This window comes from Crinia signifera, chromosome 2, assembly GCF_055691185.1.
Source record: "Crinia signifera chromosome 2, ASM5569118v1, whole genome shotgun sequence".
Classification (NCBI taxonomy): domain Eukaryota; kingdom Metazoa; phylum Chordata; class Amphibia; order Anura; family Myobatrachidae; genus Crinia; species Crinia signifera.
This window is the reverse complement of record NC_139218.1, coordinates 325,738,707-325,757,884: the sequence shown is the minus strand read 5'-3', so window position 1 is coordinate 325,757,884 and position 19,178 is coordinate 325,738,707. Positions and strand designations below refer to the sequence as shown.

Here is a 19,178-nt window from a genome sequence, read left to right as displayed (position 1 = left end):
TCAAATAAGAGATCTAATTTTAGTTTTATCAGTTTTTTTTTTTCTTATGTGTTCCATTTATCTAGTATGATGCGTGATATTTGTGAAGCCATTGCAGCTCGGAAAATTGTGGTGTTACTGTATTTTGTTATCTGAGACAAATGTGCAGATTGGCTTTTTTGCTATTTCAGTTTCTGAAGCCGTTCAATCATTTTAAACCTCAGTTCAGAACATTGGGGCGGATTAATTAAGTCTGGTGAAGTGATAAAGTGGAAAGTGATGCTGCAGCCAATCTGCTTCAGTCAAATTACAGGTTTAAAAAAAATGTCAGGAGCTGACTGGCTGCTGTGTCATCACTGGCCACTTTATCACTTCACCAGACTTAATACATCTGCCATTGTCTGTAGTCTGCTTATACACCCCATATCTGCCATGTATTGATACTATTTTAGCATGTGCTCTGTTAACCAATATCTTATAATACTTTTAAGTTTTATAGTTAAACAATCCCAAATTAAATTCCATTTGTGCTAACCACAGTTGACCTATAAAAAGATGGTGTTAATCAATTTACATTATGCTGATAATTTTAGTTTTGATTGAAGTTGGTTTTTTTTTTTTGTTATTTTAAAATAGCTTTTAGAGTTCTAGAATTTGCCTAAACATGACTCAGGAGAGTTTCCATATTGTTTTGTGATATTTTCCAAAAACAAGTATTTGAGTAGTGAGAAAAAACAATCTTCAGTTTCCTACTCTTTCCCAAACTCTATTGACACATTGACATCTAGACGTAAGCATCTGGCTCAGTGTTAATCTATGTGGAGAATACAATATTAAAATTGTTACATTATACAGTGTTGGTAGAAGGCAAAGCAAAAACACACAATCTTTAACCTTCTTTCAATGGTCTCTTTAGAAATGCTTTAAAAACACCCCAGTAACACTGAATAGCTTCCTTTTTAGCACCTTCCCCATGGCCATGCAATATTTTTCTGAGGCAACAAATTCAAGCGTGTGGACAGAATGCTTTCACTGTAATTATAGTGCACAATTTAAGCCACGTATACATTATTTTGCAAAACTAGAGTGCAAAACTGACAACAAAAAAAGCAGACTTGGTTATAAATATTCTACCATTTAAAATGCTGTAAATACACTGCTCGATGTTTATTTCTGCAATGGTTCCATAAATGTCTTTTGAGTAGAAATGCGAATGTCCGTTTGGTCTTTTTATTGTTAGAAGTTTCTCATTGAAGCTTCACTATTTCTCAAGTTTTTTATATCCTAGTAGCAATGTGTATTTTGTAGCAGTTATTTCTCCTTTCTCTATAAATATTTACAAATTAAAATTCACTGATACCCCTTTCACATCGCACTTTTAAAACGGTAAATTGCAGTTTTTTTCCCTTTTTAAAACGTTTAAGCCTGCACTGTGAATGCACCACAGCCGATTTACCGTTTAAAGTTAACTGGCATTTCGAACCGTGTAAAAAGCAGAGTCCTACACGGTTCCTTGCCGTTTTTTGTGCAATGTGAATGTGTACAATGCTATGCATTCACAGTGCAGGCTTAAACGTTTTAAAAAGGGAAAAAAAAATGGCAATTTACCGTTTTAAAAGTGCGATGTGAAAGGGGTATAAACCGGTATTTAAAACGGTAATCTGTGGCAATGTTAAGGCTCTGACCCGTTTTAATTACCGTTTTAAATACCGGTTTTTAAAACGTGTCGGCGATGTGAAAGTGGTATGACTTTTCAGTGCTGATCTATTTTTATGTTCTTTTTGGAGAAAATAATTCTGGATGTCATGTCAGCAACAATGAAGTGCTTCGTATTATTGAAGTTTTGTATGTTATATTTATCATTTTCATGTTTATAAATAAATGCTTATTTAATGGAGGAGTTTTTTTAATTTTTTTTATTTCTTTAAATTTTTAAATCTGAACGCTGTACTACAATACAGTAGTCACAGAGATGGTCGCTGATGAAAAAGAAACTGCCGGGGGAGCCCGGCAGTTGTAATCAGCTGGTCGCAGGAGCATGATCCTGCGACCAGCATTCACTTAAGGGGTGAAAACGGGAGCATGCACCCGGCGATATATCACCGGTTCACACTCCCATCGTGGGCAATATGGTCGCTTAGCGACCATATTTCCCGCGATAGTCTACAAAATCGCCCCCGTGTGTACGCACCTTTACACAAGAACGTAGCATTTCCTGCACTTTACCCATGGGCTTTTGTCAGTAGGAAATCTAAAAGATCTTGTATCCAGAGGGCTGCATACTATTATTCTTAAGGATTTAAACATGGGACCGCATGTAATGCGGTACGGGTCCGTTCCGGTGGCCGGGTGGGTTGCTGGACTCGCACCGCATTACATCTGGACCAATGGAGTTATTTTACACATTGGTTCTGAGGTACAGTTGATAACTTGAAAGGTAGTCAGTCTTTCTACATTGACAAAAGATCGACATGGTAACGGTCGACACAGGAAAGGGTTGACATGAGTTCTAAAATGATATATATATATATATATATATATTTCCTCTACCTCCCCATGGCAGCATACATATGGGTTACGCCCTCTTGGGTAGATATCTGGAAAGGAACACAAAAAAACAGACACTGCCCCTATATAAGGACCTCCTCCCTTGGGCTCTGTGTCTTTTTTTCCTTTCCGGGTAGATGTGCATGGCTTACCCTGTGAAGTGGCTGAGAAGAAGGCTGGCTCCCCTGCCGAGTGCAGTAAGGGGTAATGGCGTTTTTGGACCCCCGCTGTCGAGGGCAGTTGGGACGTCCATCTGCTGGAGTGCCCCGCCGCCAGGAGCGGTTGCGGGTAACGACGCCGGCATCAGCAGCAGGCATGCATACAGAGGGAGAGGCGCACTTCCGTGACGCGGCGCGTGATGACGCAGAGCGTCACGCGTGGTACATAGGAGACGCCTGAGAGCGTCTGAGGTCATCGGAAGGCGTCTCAGAGTGTCTGGATGCCGGTGATCGTGCACAGGACTGTGTCCATACGGAGGTGCAGACAAGCGGAAAGCGTGTGTTTGATACCAGCAGACTGGGGTAAGGTCCCGACAAGCAGCAGCGCTGCTGGGACTTGGTTGTTTTACTTACCTTTAACGGAGGTCTCATGTTGTTTCAGTGAGTCTGTGATAAAAATAATAATGGAGGAAGAGAAAAAACAGCCGAGTAAGCCAGGGTAAGCCACATTGAAATAGCGCTGTTTTGGCTAAGGAAAAAATTTTTTGTTTTATGCATATAACTAAAATAGGGTTTTCTTGCTAGGTCTGATACTGGCAAAGAAAAAGGAGAAGTTAAGGCTAAGCACAAAAGGAAGTGCTCATCCTGTGATAAAGTATTACCTGATAAATGTTCAGGTCCTGAATGCAGCAAATGCAGGAGCTCGGTGCAGATGGGATCTATACAGATAACTGATTTAGTGAAATTGCTTAAAACTGAGCTGGCAGACACCTTTATGTCTAAAGATGAGTTTGTCAAGTCCTCAGGGAAGAGGCCTAGAGCAGTGCGTTCTGACTCCGAAGGATCAGAGCCAGGCCCCTCTGGGAAGCCAGAGGAAGAGATGGAAGAAGGAGAAGTATTCCAGGAAAAAGATGGGGTGGAGTTTAACCCTGACTTACTGGAGAACCTACTTTGCTTAGTGCATAAGTCACTCAACATAGAGGACCCTCAGGAGGAGGGTAAGCTGCAGGATCTTTTGTTTAAGGACAAAAAGAGGAAAAATAAAGCCTTTCCATTATCTAAAACGCTACAAGAGGTAGTAGAAGAGGAATGGGGACACCCCGATAAAAAGGTGGCAGTACCCTTAAGAGTATCTAAGATGTACCCCTTTGACCATGAGCAGGTCAAAAAGTGGGATGAGGCACCCAAGGTGGATGCGGCTATAGCACGCATCTCAAGGAAAACGACGCTTCCATTAGAGGATGCGAACATATTTAAGGACTCAATGGAAAGAAAAATTGAGATGAGTCTGAGGAAGCAACATACCACAATAGGGGCTTCTATGAAGGCTTCATCAGCAGCAGCAGTAACTACCAGAGTCCTAAGATCATGGTGCCAGGACCTGGAGTCCGACATGTTGGATGGCATTAAGAGGTCAGAACTGCTGAAGGTGGTACAAAACATACAGGTTGCTGTAGAATTTTTATGTGATGCTTCCCTGGATATGGTACGGTTGGCGGCCAGATCTAACGCTACAACTGCGGTAATAAGAAGGGCCTTGTGGCTGAAGCCTTGGGCGGCGGACAGTCAGTCCAAAAACAAACTTATCTCTTTGCCCTTCCAAGGGAGTTACTTGTTTGGGCAACAATTAGACGAAATTATCACTAAAGTATCAGGTGGTAAGTCGGTATGGCTACCGCAAGATAAGGCCGCAAGAAGAGGGTCATTCAATAAATCATCCCGGTACCAGTCCACGGACTTCAGAGAAGCGAAAACATATAGGCCAGGCAGAGGCTTTCGCAGGCCTTGGCTGGGTAACAGATATAATTTTCGTGGACAAAGAGGCAGAGATGGCAGGTTTGCCTTCAGGCAAAACCAGCAATGACGCCAGAGAGAAAGTAGGCGGCAGGCTGATGCAATTTCAACAGGCTTGGCATCAGTCAGTACAGGACAAGTGGGTATTGGAAGTAGTCTCATCAGGCTACAAAATAGAATTTGTCACAGTACCAGGAAGCTGGATGGAAGTGTCACCTATCCCCAGCAATTCGGAAGAAAGAGCTGCCTTATTCAGCAGCCTACAGACCATGATAGAACAAGGAGTGGTCATAAGAATTCCCAAACAAGACGAAGATCTGGGATGGTTTTCAAGATTCTTTGTCGTGAAAAAACCGTCAGGGGGGTTCAGAACTATATTAGACCTAAGAAGGCTGAATACCTATGTTCATGTGAAACGATTCAGAATGGAGTCAATCAGATCCATCATACCAGATATAGAAAGAGGGATGTTTCTAACAACAATCGATCTAAAGGATGCATACTTACACGTCCCGATATTTCTGGGACATCAAAGGTTTCTCAGGTTTCGCCTAAGACAAATAACATACCAGTTCACATCGCTGCCGTTCGGCCTGTCTACATCCCCGAGAACTTTTACAAAAATTCTGGTGGTTCTGGTGGCCAACTTAAGGGTGTTAGGCATTGCAATCTGGCCGTACTTGGACGACCTTTTGATTGCGGCAGATACCAAAGAAATGGCGGAAGCACATACAAGGATAGTGCTAGACTACTTGAGACAACACGGATGGTTAATCAACATCCAAAAAAGTCAGCTAGTACCGACACAAGAGGTGAAGTACCTAGGGGTCATTCTGGATACAAAAGAAATGACTATAAAATTAACAGAAGACAGACGCCTAAAGCTTCTACAGGAGGTAAAAGGGATGTTAAGGAAAAAGGTGGTGTACTCAGAAGACTGCATGAGGGTACTCGGTATCCTGTCGGCCGCATTAGATACGACCAGTTGGGCCAGGTTCCACATCAGGACGCTGCAGAATTGCTTCTTGAGACAGTGGAACGGGGATGCGAAGGACCGAAGACAGAGAATATATCTGTCAAAAGGAGCGATAGAAGATCTGCTCTGGTGGTCAAAAGCACACAGGCTGACCAAGGGGAAGTCATTCGCGACCAGTCCACAAGTAGTGGTGACGACGGACGCCAGCGAGACAGGATGGGGCGCGTTGTGCGAAGAGCAGTCGACACAAGGAGAATGGGACCAGGCTATGGGCCGGCAGCATTCAAACGTAAGAGAGATGCGGGCGGTGTTCTTGGCATGTCAAGAATTTCAAGAGCTAATAATAGGCAAAGATCTGATAATAAGATCGGACAACCAGTCAGTGGTCATGTACCTGAACAAACAAGGGGGTACAAGGAGCCGGAAACTGATGGCAGAAGTCACGCTTATCCTGAAATGGGCAGAACGTCATGTCAGGAGCATATCTGCAGTGTTCGTGGCAGGAAGAGAAAACGTCAGGGCAGACGCTCTGAGCAGGTACAGGCTAGTCCCAGGAGAGTGGGAGTTGTCAGCAGCGGTGTTTACACAACTGACGAAAGAATGGGGGGTACCAGAAGTGGACCTGATGGCGACGGCAAGCAATGCAAAGGTTCCAAGGTTCATCTCCAGACACTGGGAGCCGACAGCATGGCAGACGGACGCTCTCACGGCGAAGTGGGGAGCGGAGCTGGTGTATGCGTTTCCCCCGTTTACAATCATCCACAGATTCCTGAACAAAGTACAGCGAGAGAGTGCCACGGTAATAACAATCCTGCCCTACTGGCCAAGAAGACCTTGGTTTGCCAAACTAGTAAGGATGGCGATAGCGGGGCCATGGTTTCTACCCGACCACGAGGATCTCATCGGGCAGGGTCGGTTTCATCAACGACAGCCAGCAAGCTGGAGCCTGGCGGCTTGGTTACTGAGACCAGGACACTTAGAGGGAAAGGGTTTTCCCAGAAAGTAGTCGACACATTACTGAAAGCAAGGAAGAAGTCGACATCCGTGACTTATTATAGAATATGGAGCAAGTATGTATTCTTCTGTAAAGAAAATAACAAAAACCCTAAGTTAATACCTACCATTCTGGACTTCCTGCAAGCAGGATTAGAGAAAAAGCTGGCGGCAAATTCTTTAAAGGTACAGATTTCGGCCATTGGGGCGATGTTAGATACAAAAATTGCGGACAATAAGTACATCCAGAGGTTCGTTCAGGCGATTAAAAAGATCAGGCCAACCTTCCACAACCCTATGGCCCCGTGGGATCTTAATCTGGTACTTAACACACTGACGGAGGCTCCATTCGAGCCTATAGAGGAAATATCGCTCAAGTATCTCACGATGAAAGTGGTTTTTCTTATAGCCATTACGTCAGCAAGGAGAGTATCTGAGCTCCAGGCCCTGTGGGTGCAAGAACCATTTTTAAACTTCTTCGAAGACAGGGCAGTGCTGAGGACGAATCCTACATTTTTACCTAAAGTAGTTTCCAGCTTCCATCTCAACCAAGAAATAATCCTTCCTTCATTCTGTGCGAATCCTAAGAATACTAAAGAAGAAAGGCTACACAATCTAGATGTGACGAGGGCCTTAAAAGCTTACATAAGAAGGGTACAGGCTTTTAGGAAATCAAAAAGGCTGTTCGTACTGATGGAAGGCAGGAATAAAGGGCTGGGAGCTACCAAAACTACCATTTCAAGATGGATTAAAGCATGCATCAGTGAAGCATACAAAATTAGGAAAGTGGAAATCCCGGTGGGGCTTAAAGCCCATTCGACCAGGTCCTTGGCGGCATCCTGGGCCGAAAGGGAGTCCACATCAATAGAAGAAGTATGCAGAGCAGCGTGCTGGTCATCTGCACACACGTTTACCAAGCACTACAGGGTAGACGTCACAGCATCCCAAGATGCCAGCATGGGGCGCAAAATATTGAGCGCAGTCGTATGATAGTAATACGTACAAGCTACAGACGGAGGTGGTGAAGTAACCGTATCCTTTCATAATTATGTATGTCCCACCCAGTGAAATAAAACTGCTTGGGTATACCCATATGTATGCTGCCATGGGGAGGTAGAGGAAAGTACAGATTAGTACCTGTTAATAGGCTTTCCTCTACTCCACCATGGCAGCCGTTTTTCCCGTCCCATTTAAGTATTTAAGTATTATGTTATAAGGAGCTGTTTAATAAGACACAGAGCCCAAGGGAGGAGGTCCTTATATAGGGGCAGTGTCTGTTTTTTTGTGTTCCTTTCCAGATATCTACCCAAGAGGGCGTAACCCATATGTATGCTGCCATGGTGGAGTAGAGGAAAGCCTATTAACAGGTACTAATCTGTACTATTTTTCTCTACCGTCCAATGGGATACTGGGCTTCACTACTATGGGGATTGAGCCCGCCGCAGGAGAGACAGGCACATAAAAGAACTTTCAGTGTGGGTGCACTGGCTCCTCCCCTCAATCTCCCTCCACTAGTCAGTTTTGAAAAATGTGCCTCAGGAGAGGCAGTGCTTCTGGATGCTCCAGAGTTTTTCTACATTTATTTTCAACGGGCCTTGCCTTTCGGCCTGTCGACTGCCCCGAGGGTTTTTACAAAGATAATGGCGGAAATGATGTCACTACTCAGACTCCAAAGGGTGAATGTCGTGCCATACCTGGACGACCTGCTGATAAAGGCAGGGTCGGCAGAGGCTTTGAGGAGTGCTCTCAATCTGTCCATACGAGTCCTAAGAGACCACGGGTGGATTCTGAACATGTCCAAATCATCGCTGGTTCCGACCCAGAGGATGGTTTTCTTGGGCATGATACTGGATACATCGGAACAAAGAGTCTTTCTGCCGATGGAAAAGGTCAGTGCACTTCAGCAGCTGGTCAGGGAGGTTCTAGAGTCTCCTCTGGTACAGATCCGTCTTTGCCTCCGACTTCTAGGCAAGATGGTGGCTTCATTCGAAGCAATACAATTTGGCCGTTTCCATTCCAGGATTTTTCAATTGGACATTCTGACAAAATGGTCCGGCTCCCCCCTGCAGATGCGCAGAAGGATTGGACTTGCACCAAAAACCAGGATATCGCTACAGTGGTGGCTAGATTCATCCAATCTGTTAGCAGGCAGACGGTTCCAGATCCAGGACTGGACTCTGGTAACCACGGACGCCAGCCTGAGGGGCTGGGGGGCGGTGACACAGGGAGTCCGCCTCCAGGGTCGATGGACTCCACTGGAGTCAGGCCTGCACATCAACAAGCTGGAGTTGCGGGCAGTCTACTATGCCCTGTTACAGGCAGCTCCATTGTTACAGGGCAAGGCGATCCAGGTCCAGTCGGACAATGCTACCACTGTGGCCTATATAAACCGGCAGGGTGGTACCAAGAGCATGCCCTGCATGAGAGGAGCATCAAAGATTCTGTCTTGGGCGGAACTGAATGTCCAGGCCCTGTCTGCCATTTTCATCCCGGGGATCGACAATTGGGAGGCGGACTTCCTGAGTCGTCACGACCTTCACCCGGGAGAGTGGGGCCTTCACACTCAAGTGTTCGATGCCATAGTGGATCTGTGGGGGCTCCCTCAGATCGACCTGATGGCTTCACGACTGAACCACAAGGTAGCGATGTACTGTGCACGGACCAGAGACCCAGGGGCGATAGCGGTGGATGCTCTCACCTGGACCTGGGATTTCCAATTGGTGTACCTGTTCCCACCTCTCCCATTGTTGGCTCGGGTGCTAAAGCGGCTCCGGCATCAGGGGACGGAGGCCATTCTGGTGGCACCAGATTGGCCAAGAAGGGCCTGGTACGGGGACATTCAGGCCATGCTAGTGGAAGACCCGTGGCGTCTGCCCATAAGAAAAGATCTGCTCCTCCAGGGCCCGTTCGTCTTTCAGGACTTACAGCGGTTACGTTTAACGGCCTGGAGGTTGAGCGGCAGATCCTAGTCCACAAGGGTCTACATCCCTCTGTCGTCAATACAATGATCAAGGCCAGGAAACCGGTGACGGCTTCCCACTATCACGTCATATGGCGAAGATATATTGCCTGGTGTGAGAAGAATGACTTGCCTCCGGCCAGCTTTCGTCTAAACAACCTGCTACGCTTCCTGCAGGCTGGTTTGGATAAGGGGCTCAGATTGGGTTCCTTAAAGGTCCAAATCTCCGCGCTGTCTGTGTTTTTCCAGAGAAAGATTGCAGCCTTGCCGGAAGTGCAAACCTTCTTACAGGGGGTTCTGAGGATCCAGCCCCCCTTTGTGCCTCCCACTGCACCAAGGGATTTGGAAGTGGTTCTCACTTTCTTAAAATCTGCCCGGTTTGTTCCACTAGAGGAGTCTGAACTGCGACACCTCACTTGGAAGACTGTTGTTCTGCTGGCTCTGGCTTCGGCCAGGAGGGTATCCGAGCTTGGGGCTTTATCATGTCGGAGCCCTTACCTTGTGTTCCACAACGATAGGGCGGAGCTCAGGACCAGACCACAATTCCTTCCAAAGGTGGTGTCAGGGTTCCACCTAAACCAACCTATTGTGGTCCCTTCTAGCGCGGCACATCCGGATATACCTGAGTCCTTAGATGTGGTCCTAACCCTTAAAGGGTATGTCAAGCGCACAGCGAGGATCCGGAAGACGGACAGCCTTTTTGTGCTCTATGATGCGCAGAAGAAGGGGTTACCTGCTTCAATGCGTACCATTGCCAGGTGGATAAGATGTACTATCCAACAGGCCTATGCATCAGCTGGTTTATCGCTTCCTTTTTCAGTAAAGGCTCATTCAACCAGGTCTGTAGGTACCTCTTGGGCGGCTGCTCGAGGGGTGTCGGCAATGCAGCTCTGCAGGGCCGCAACTTGGTCAGGGCAACACACATTTGTGAAGTTCTACAAGTTTGACACCCTGGCCAGGGAGGATTCCCAGTTCGGGAATGCGGTTCTACAGCAGAATCCGCACGTTCCCACCCGTTCTGGTAGCTTTGGGACCTCCCCATAGTAGTGAAGCCCAGTATCCCATTGGACGGTAGAGAAAATAGGATTTTGGGTACCTACCGGTAAATGCTTTTCTCGTAGTCCATATGGGATACTGGGAGCCCACCTCGGTGCGGCTTTTCTGCTGTCAGATACTATTTCATTGTTAGGCTTATTGCCTTGTTTTCTATAGGATAGATATGTCTATAGACTTGTTTCTAGTTACAGGTGTCCTCTTAAGTTGTTAGGATTCACCTCTTTTATATGTTGTTGTTCGGTTGGGTGTGCTGGATGAATCTCACCACAATACATTGTCACATACTCCTCACATGCTCTCCTTCGGCACAGTTTTTGCATTAACTGACTAGTGGAGGGAGATTGAGGGGAGGAGCCAGTGCACCCACACTGAAAGTTATTTTATGTGCCTGTCTCTCCTGCGGAGGTCTCAATCCCCATAGTAGTGAAGCCCAGTATCCCATATGGACTACGAGAAAAGGATTTACCGGTAGGTACCCAAAATCCTATTTTTTTTTAAACTCGACTTATTCATTCTTCACGATTCAAGTGGGCTTAGAGTTAGATTAGAACTGTGTGCCCAAAGCATGGCAAGCACAGCGGTACACATACGGTGTATATGGTAGATTTTGACATCAATAAAAAGTAAAAAAAACTCATGTCGACCTGTTTTTATGTCAACCTTTTGTCAATGTTGACCTTCAGGGGCTGGCTGGCAACTTTTAGCCTGGGGGGCAAGTCCAGAGCACTGGCCCATAAGTAGGACCCCACCGGCTGCTCCCCTGTATAATATAAAGACCCCCACAGGCTGCTCCCCTGTATAATAGGACACAACGGGCTGCTCCCCGTGTTATAATCATAACAGGACACCACAGGCTGCTCCATTGTGTAAAAGACAGGACACCACAGGCTTCTCCCCCTGTATAATCTAATAATAGTAATGCCATGACACAAATTATTATACAAGGAGAACAGCCTGTGGTGTCATGGCATTATTATTATATAGAGGGAGCAGCCTGTGGTGTCATGGCATTATTTTATATTATACAGGGGGAGCAGCCTGTGGTGCCATGGCATTATTATTATACAGGGGGAGCAGCCTGTGGTGTCATGGCATTATTATTATTATTATACAATAATGCCATGGCACCACAGGCTGCTCCCCCTGTATAATAATTTTTGTCATGGCATTACTATTATTATATTATACAGGGGGAGCAGCCTGTGGTGTCGTGGCATTACTTTTATATTATCGACCTGTTGACGACCAATAGTGGTCGATCTATTGACTGTCCACCTAAATACTGTCAACCTAATGATCAATACCCAGCTATTCATATTTTAAACAATAGCTTTCTGCAATTCTCCAATATAAACGTCTATGAAATGCCTGGTTGACGTCTGCATGGTTCTAGAGCACTGTCTGATGCTGGTTATTAAAGACTAAAGTATGACTGTGCAAGTTGCCCTGGGGTAGTGATGCTTTTCAACATCTCTTGGCCCCTTTCTCTAGAAAGTATAATAATCTTATTTGGGTGTTTTACTCCCACATTTTCCATAGTCTAAAGCTATTAAAATTACATATATTTTAAAACCAATTTTACCAAAGACAAAGAAAAATAATGCTTTTAGGAAACCAAATATATAGACTTTGCTTTCGATATGTGAGCAAAATGTAAAATGCTTCTCAACAGCAGAGCAGACATAAATAAATAAATTAAAAAGTAGTCTTTCCAGAAAAGTGGGAAATGGGATGTAAAGCAGGGTTACGGTATAAATGGTAGACCATATTGCCACGCAGCGGGCCCGGTGCCTTGCTACGCTCGGCAGACTCATTTATTCTCCCTCTATGGTTGTCGTGGACACCCATAGAGGGAGAAAGTGTCGGGTTTTTGAACGCTGGGATTCCGACCGCCAGAATTATACCTGCATCCCTCTAGATCAACCACTAGTGGTTGACTAGATTGAAACCTTGAAATGGTGGACATACCCAAGGTCGACATGAGTTTTTCACATGTCAACATGGACACTGTCTAAGTGTACTGTGTACCCTCACATGGCTTACCATGCTTTGGACACTATTATATTCCCACTTGGATAGTAAAGTATGAAAAACCACCTTTAAAAAAAAAAAAAAAAAATTTTTAAATTCAACTAACGTCGACTTTATTTATGTTGACCATGTCTGTTAAGCATATGCTTGTGTTGACATTTTGTCAATGTGGACCTTGGTATGTTGACAATTTCAACATGTCGACAATAAGTGGTCGACCCAGTTACTGTCAACCTAGACGTTGTCTGCCCAGTGACTACATACCATAAAGTGCCAGCAGTCAGATCTCAAAGACTTGTGTAGGTGGCTGCTTAACTCCAATAAATAAGGATACAGGTTAGAGCTCAAGGGCCTGATGCCAAGTTGGACGGAAAGTCTGTCTGCTACCACATTGCATGTGTTAAAGTGTACATTCTGCTGAATGCATTTTCCAGCCGTGCCTGACCCCCCCCCCCCCCCCATGTGCTTGTTTATGTTACAAGACCTCATAATCCTTAGAAGGCACTCTCATCTGGGCCTATGAGCAGGCATGATTTACCATTGCAGCCCAGTATATCTGCATGCACTCCCTGAACTTTGCCTGAAGTTCTTCCTCTTCTGACGTAAGGTGTAGATCCATTTTAAAATGTGTACTACTCTGCACCTCGCGTGCACTTGGCCTCAGAGCAATGAGTAGTGCTAAAACATTTAAGATGTCATTAAAGATATTATCAACTTTGTATAAGGTCCTAAAAGATTATCACTCGGATTAAGCATTAACATTATATTTACACAAGTATGGCTATATCTGAGGTCTGTATTCTTTGTCCTTTCTAGTGAGCAAAGCAGGTGGTATATTTAAAACCTATACTGAAAAACCTTTACTCCTTCATGGATTACAATAAATTAAGGAGACTCGAGGAAGGCTTCCACAGTAATTAAATTGAAACTGTGGTCCGCCATTGTGATTCACATATGACTGCTTCGCTATCTATTTTGCAGCAGGCATTCCTTCACAGGTCCTCAGACTTCAGAGATTATAGCTTTTCCAGAAAAGCATGGTTTCTTATACCGCTTTCAGACCGCAAATGCAGGGTCGCACCTGGACTTTGTAAAGGTTCAGTCCCGGTGCGCCCCCACATGTGCGGTCTGTTCAGATTGCAGCAGCGAACCGGCAATATTGCGGGTTCACTGACTTCATGTGGGGGCACAGCGGAGCGTCATCAGGGGAGGAGGCAGTGCTTAGAGCTGGCGCTGCTCCAAGCGCTACCTCCTCCACAGTGCGAACTGGAAACTGGTTGCTCGACCCGATTAACCCGTTCACACTGCACGGCAATGATCCGGTAAGAACCCTTCTTTTTACCCAGTTCGTATTGCCATGTTGCTGCCGGTTAGCTGTAACCAGTAACCCCTTTCACATCGCACCAAGTACCTGGTCAAACTGGCATGAACCCAGTAATTAGGTGCGATGTGAAAGGGGTATTAGAAATATAGTATTAGAAAGTATAGGGCTTCATCACTGCATTTTACTTTTGGTCAATGGAAGTATTTACTTCCATTTTGAGCCATCTTTTCATTTGTTGTACAATCTTCTTACATATATTCAACAAAAGGCTAGTGTGCAGTACAAAACGGACACTGAATATGATGCATTAGATTAGTGATTCTCAAACTCTGTTCTCAAGGACCCTCAACAGTGCACGTTTTTCAGGGCTCCTCATACAATTGTAAAGCACAACAGAATATACTGCGCTATAAACTAAATAAATAAGATCACAAGTGAAATAATTCTCACCTGTATATTTTAGAGTACACCTGCTGGGTGACCTAGAAAACATGAATTGTTGAGGACAGAGCTTGAGACTTAAGGCCCCCATACATTAGGCCGACTTGTCCTAGGGACAAGTCTGACCCAATTTACCTGCGAGCCGCCCGGCAGCTCCCCGGGATGTGCCATTTTTTACATGGGATAAATTGCATGCGGTGAGCGCTGCTGACCTGGCCGGGCAGTGTACTTACACATAGCAGCAGCGGGGACGGGCAGCGCAGTGGCGGCTATTATATTTTTAAAATACTTGTCAAATGACCGGCCGCTCTCTGATTGGCCGGAGAGCTCTCAGCCAATCAGAGAGCGGCCAGTCATTTGACAAGTATTTTAAAAATATAATAGCCGCCACTGCGCTGCCCGTCCCCGCTGCTGCTATGTGTAAGTACACTGCCCGGCCAGGTCAGTCAGCAGCACTCGCCGGTGCTCAGGGACCCGCTGCCTGCCCCACTGCTCCCCCGGTGTCTGCATGCATATGCCTGTCAGGTGGCAGGCATATGCATACAGGGAGGTCGGACGTGATCGTATGTACAGACCGTCCGACCTCCCTGATCCGGTCCGATGCGCACGGGACCGCGCATCGGGTCGGATCAGATATCACACACCTACGATTTTGGGCCGATTTCACCCGATTATCGGCACAAAGTGCCGAAATTGGATGAAATTGTCCCAAAATCGCATAGTGTATGGGGGCCTTTAGATAGACTAGTGATCATGACAGCCTCTGTGGGTATTCCGTTTGTCCTGTTTTTTTATCCCGTTGCATTCGTTTTTCACTGGTGCAGTTTTTTTTTTTTAAACTGCATCAGAAAAAATTGAATAAAAAACAGGCAAAAACTGACCCAATTTCGCCAGAAACAAGTCGATAGGTAAGTAATTCGCTGTTCCACGTGATTTTTTTCACTGTGCCAAATTGTTCGTCTAGGTGGAAAATCGGCTTGCAGACCTTTTTAATTGAACTTAAAAATGTCTGCGTGCCAATATTTCACCTAGACAAACAATCAGCACCAATTTGATTACACTCCCTCCAATTGAGTTCCCTCTGTTTTATCTGGAGAAAATAAGGTTGGTATATATATATTTTTTCTTTTTAAAGTAACCTGTAAGTACACTTGAAAGTCCAGGCAGCAGCGTTAATGTAGTAGCCCCTCACTAATGATGGTGTAACAAGGTGTACTGGGAACTTACATTTTCTTCTCACACAAATTCCTTTTCCATAAGCATTCCATGACCACCCTCTTTATGGGATCCACAAAGTAGTACTTTTGTAGGCATTACGATCTACACTGTTCTATGTTCTCTCCTGATTCTGGTGCCACAGTTGTGCAGGATTTGCTTGAAATGGAATTATTGGGGAGAATAATTCTCAATATTGAGATATATTGGGAACTTTATGATGGTAAAATGAAAGTGTATTTTATATGTAAAAGAATTAAGAGCCAAGTATTGCAGTGTAGATCAGGACAGAACATACTCAGATAATCGGGTATATGAATGGTGTGTTGGTTTATATTCTAAAAAGGGAAGGGTGTTTAGATAAAAATTGGGGAATCTACAATAAGAAATTCTGTTTTTAAATTGCAGGACCATTGCTAAGTCTAGAAGCAAACCCACGCCCCCACGTCTGCTGTCAGAGGAAGAGTACAGGAAGCAAGGAGAGGAGGAAACTAGGAAAGCACTAGAAGAATTGCGGGAATATTGTACTAGCCCAGATTTCCATGCATGGAAGGCAGTTTCCCGGATTCATTCTCCGAAAAGGTAATTATTTAGCTGTTCTTGAATATCTTTAAAATAATTTTATACAGAACATATACAGGTACACGTGACACTTGTCCATGCATGGTATCTACAATGTTCAAGCCATTGTTTTCATGGTGCAACTATTTAATTATTGAACGAAATATATTACTATTAAGGTGAGAACTGCATGAAATCAAAAAAACCTTCAGGCATTGTCTTATAGACCCTGCAGACAAGAATATTTTTTACTAGACACTGCAGTGTCTATTCTGCTGCACATAAAGGCTGCTGCTTTTGATGGCTGCCAGTTTCTTTTGACTATGCAAAATCGCTGAGTCAGTCACAGTCAGTCAGGTATGGTATTAGAGTTAGGGTATCGGTTCAGTTTAAGGGGAGGGTTGCGGTATTAGGTGCGCTGCAAATAGAAATTGCATGCATTGTCTACAATGCTTCATTCAGATCTTCTCCGAAGCAAGGCCTCTACATACTGAAACACATGATTTAGGCCAGGGATAGCCAACACCAGTCCTCGAGAGCTACCAACAGTTAAGGTTTTCCAGGTCTTCTCACAGAATCATAAGTGAAGTAATTAGCTCCACCTGTGGATCATCTATAATGTTTCAGTCAGTAATGAGTGCACCTGTGCACCTGCGAGGTGATCCTAGAAAACCTGTTGGTAGCTCTCGGACTGGAGTTGGTTTAGACCAGTGGTAGCCAACCCTAGCCCTCGAGCGCTACCAACAGTTTACATTTTCCAGACAACCTAGCTGCTGCACAGCTGCACTCATTAATCACTGACACGTTTTAAAAGATACACAGATGGAGCTAATTAGCAACCTTGTGATTCTGTGAGGAGACCTGCAAAATATGCACTGTTGGTAGCTCTCGAGGACTAGGCTTGGCTACCCCAGGTTTAGACCAACTGGGAATCCTTTGAGGGTTGCCTGAGCTCACACACTGGCAGGCAAAAATAAGACACTTCCATACTATTGGTACTATTCACAATCCTGATACTAGCAATTATCCCTGATACTCACTGTATGTATTTCATGTAAACCAATAAATACAGCCATGATAAACGCTGGGTATCATGGGTAGTGCCTATCCATTGAAAATCTTACAACATTGGCTAAGACACACTTTGCATTTTTGCCCTTTTTGAATTGTTACTCTGTCTGTACCTTGTGTATTTTTGTAATCTTGCTTTTGTGTAACTTTGTAATTTTAGCAAATTTTGCACCTTGTGTGCTTTTATATTTCTGCATCCCTTGGGATCAGGTCTGTGCCCACCCTCTTGTTAGGAATCTGATTTGAAAGGTACCATGTTCCACTACCTGTACCGATGGAATATCTTATAATTGTAGGTAGTTTTCACCAACTGGCACTATGGTTTCACTATATGCTACCATAAATTTGTACAAATACTGTACCTGTAACCAATATCTCTGAATTCTGTTACCATATACTGTAGGATTTATATCTGCTTACTGATATCATTCCTGGGGGAAACGAAGTGTGTTTTTTCTTACACAGATTTTGCATCTAAAGTTAAAATCGTGAACATACTGTACCCCAATAAATTTGCACAACATTGTATATTTATTTATTACAAGTTTCTTTGTATATTTATGTATTACGAGTTTCTTATATAGTGCAGAGAATTCCATTTCACTTTACAATGGCAAACTTATACACAAGGACAGGTGTTATCTGTTGGATAATGGTCCACCAAATTGCTAAGGTTCTTAGTGGGCTGTATCATCTGGTCACACCGCAATGTTGACCTGGGATCAGGAGAATGGGAAAGTGCAGATATGTGTAGACTGTACTGTGGTTAAATCTGCTAATAAAGGTTTATGAAAGTAATGTGGGTGGTTCCGGACTATATGTAGTTCTAACGAATTGCTCTGATATTTCTAATCTCCAGGTTTGCTGGCTTTGTTGAAGGTTCATCTCACCTGACCCCTAAAGAGATTTCTATTCATGAACATGAATATGGCATTGGAGGCTCTTTCTTGGAGGATGAACTGTTTGGAGATGAGAGTGACATGGATAATGAAGATGAAGAGATGTACCCTGATATTCGACAGCCACTTTAGCACCCTATCAGGTCACCGATCGCCACAGTTGCGATTGAAGTCTCATCTGTTCTTAGTTTGCACAGAGGTTTATACCAGCTGCCCAGAAGGAGATTGTTCTCCATTGCCACCTGAACTGTTACTAAGCTCAATGACTGTACAGTCTATTGGGAATATCTGTTCTTGGCTTGTGGGCATATCAAGCACATATGCACAATCCAGTTTTCCTTGGAAGATGTAAATTCTGCACTACTGGTGCTACTATGCAACAATCCAGCCCAACGAAGGGACTGCAGCATGAATGGATTTGCTACTTCCAGTACTATTTAAAGCTTTCCTTATATCATGTTGATACCATAGCTGTTTATTTTCTGGACTGCAGATCTACCGATGGCCATAATTTGTTTACTTTTTTGTTTTCTTAACCAAAGATTTAAAGTTCCCAAACTTAGCTAGTACTGCTATTGTTTGCTGTTTTTATTGTTTGTACAGCCTTTTTGAATTTATGGTCTTTATTTGTGTTTTTGTTTTTCCCCACAAAATTTCAGCTATAATATATCATTTAATATGGAAAATGCTTTGGCAGTAGACTTACCATCCGTGTCTGAAATGTCCATATTGTGACACCAGATTATTTTTTTTTTTCATGGATTTTACCAATTATACTTGTTTTTAAGGTAATTAATAAAACATATTTGTTGTCTTTAGGAACTGTGAAAACACTTTGCCTTGTGGCTGCTCTGCCATTCATTATCTCTAAGTAATGTCCTCATAGTGTGTCCCTGGCACTGGTGTAACTGTAAGGAGTACCAGTCTGTAAGGAGGATACATTCATCATTAGAATGTAATGTATATGTTTACAGTCCTTCGGACAAACCTTTTCTGTTTAACTCTGGCTGATTTGTTTGTACTTCTTGGACTGTACATCTGCAGCCTTGGGTATGTGATTTGGGCATGGGTCATCGGGTCGACCAAATGAAGGTCAACATACATGGAGTCGACCTCTGAAAGTTGACAGGTCTTGGGTTGACAAATGAAAACAGGTCGACATGCGTAAGGTTGA

General features: G+C 44.2%; 2 protein-coding genes across 2 annotated transcripts in view; both read left to right on the top strand.

The window, feature by feature from the left end:
- NEMP1 (nuclear envelope integral membrane protein 1) overlaps positions 1-18,822 on the top strand; it is a 34,021-nt gene extending 15,199 nt beyond the window's left edge. Inside the window, exons 8-9 of the mRNA XM_083169342.1 lie at positions 15,882-16,055; positions 17,965-18,822. Coding sequence (XP_083025468.1) covers positions 15,882-16,055; positions 17,965-18,136 — 346 coding nt within the window. The 3' untranslated portion in view covers positions 18,137-18,822. The remainder of the gene's footprint in view (positions 1-15,881; positions 16,056-17,964) is intronic.
- LOC146057731 (uncharacterized) lies at positions 2,598-4,677 on the top strand. Its single transcript, XM_083169340.1, has 2 exons — positions 2,598-3,183; positions 3,270-4,677. Exons 1-2 carry the CDS (start codon positions 2,966-2,968, stop codon positions 4,546-4,548), a joined length of 1,497 nt encoding a protein of 498 aa, XP_083025466.1. The 5' UTR covers positions 2,598-2,965; the 3' UTR covers positions 4,549-4,677.
- Positions 18,823-19,178: the final 356 nt, after the last annotated feature.

What these genes read in the sequence shown, in the direction of transcription:
- LOC146057731 (XM_083169340.1), top strand. Translation starts at nt 2,966, where the DNA reads ATGCCGGTGATCGTGCACAGGACTGTGTCCATACGGAGGTGCAGACAA. An exon ending in AAACAGCCGAGTAAGCCAGG is followed by an intron (nt 3,184 to 3,269) that starts GTAAGCCACATT and finishes TTTTCTTGCTAG; the next exon opens with GTCTGATACTGGCAAAGAAA.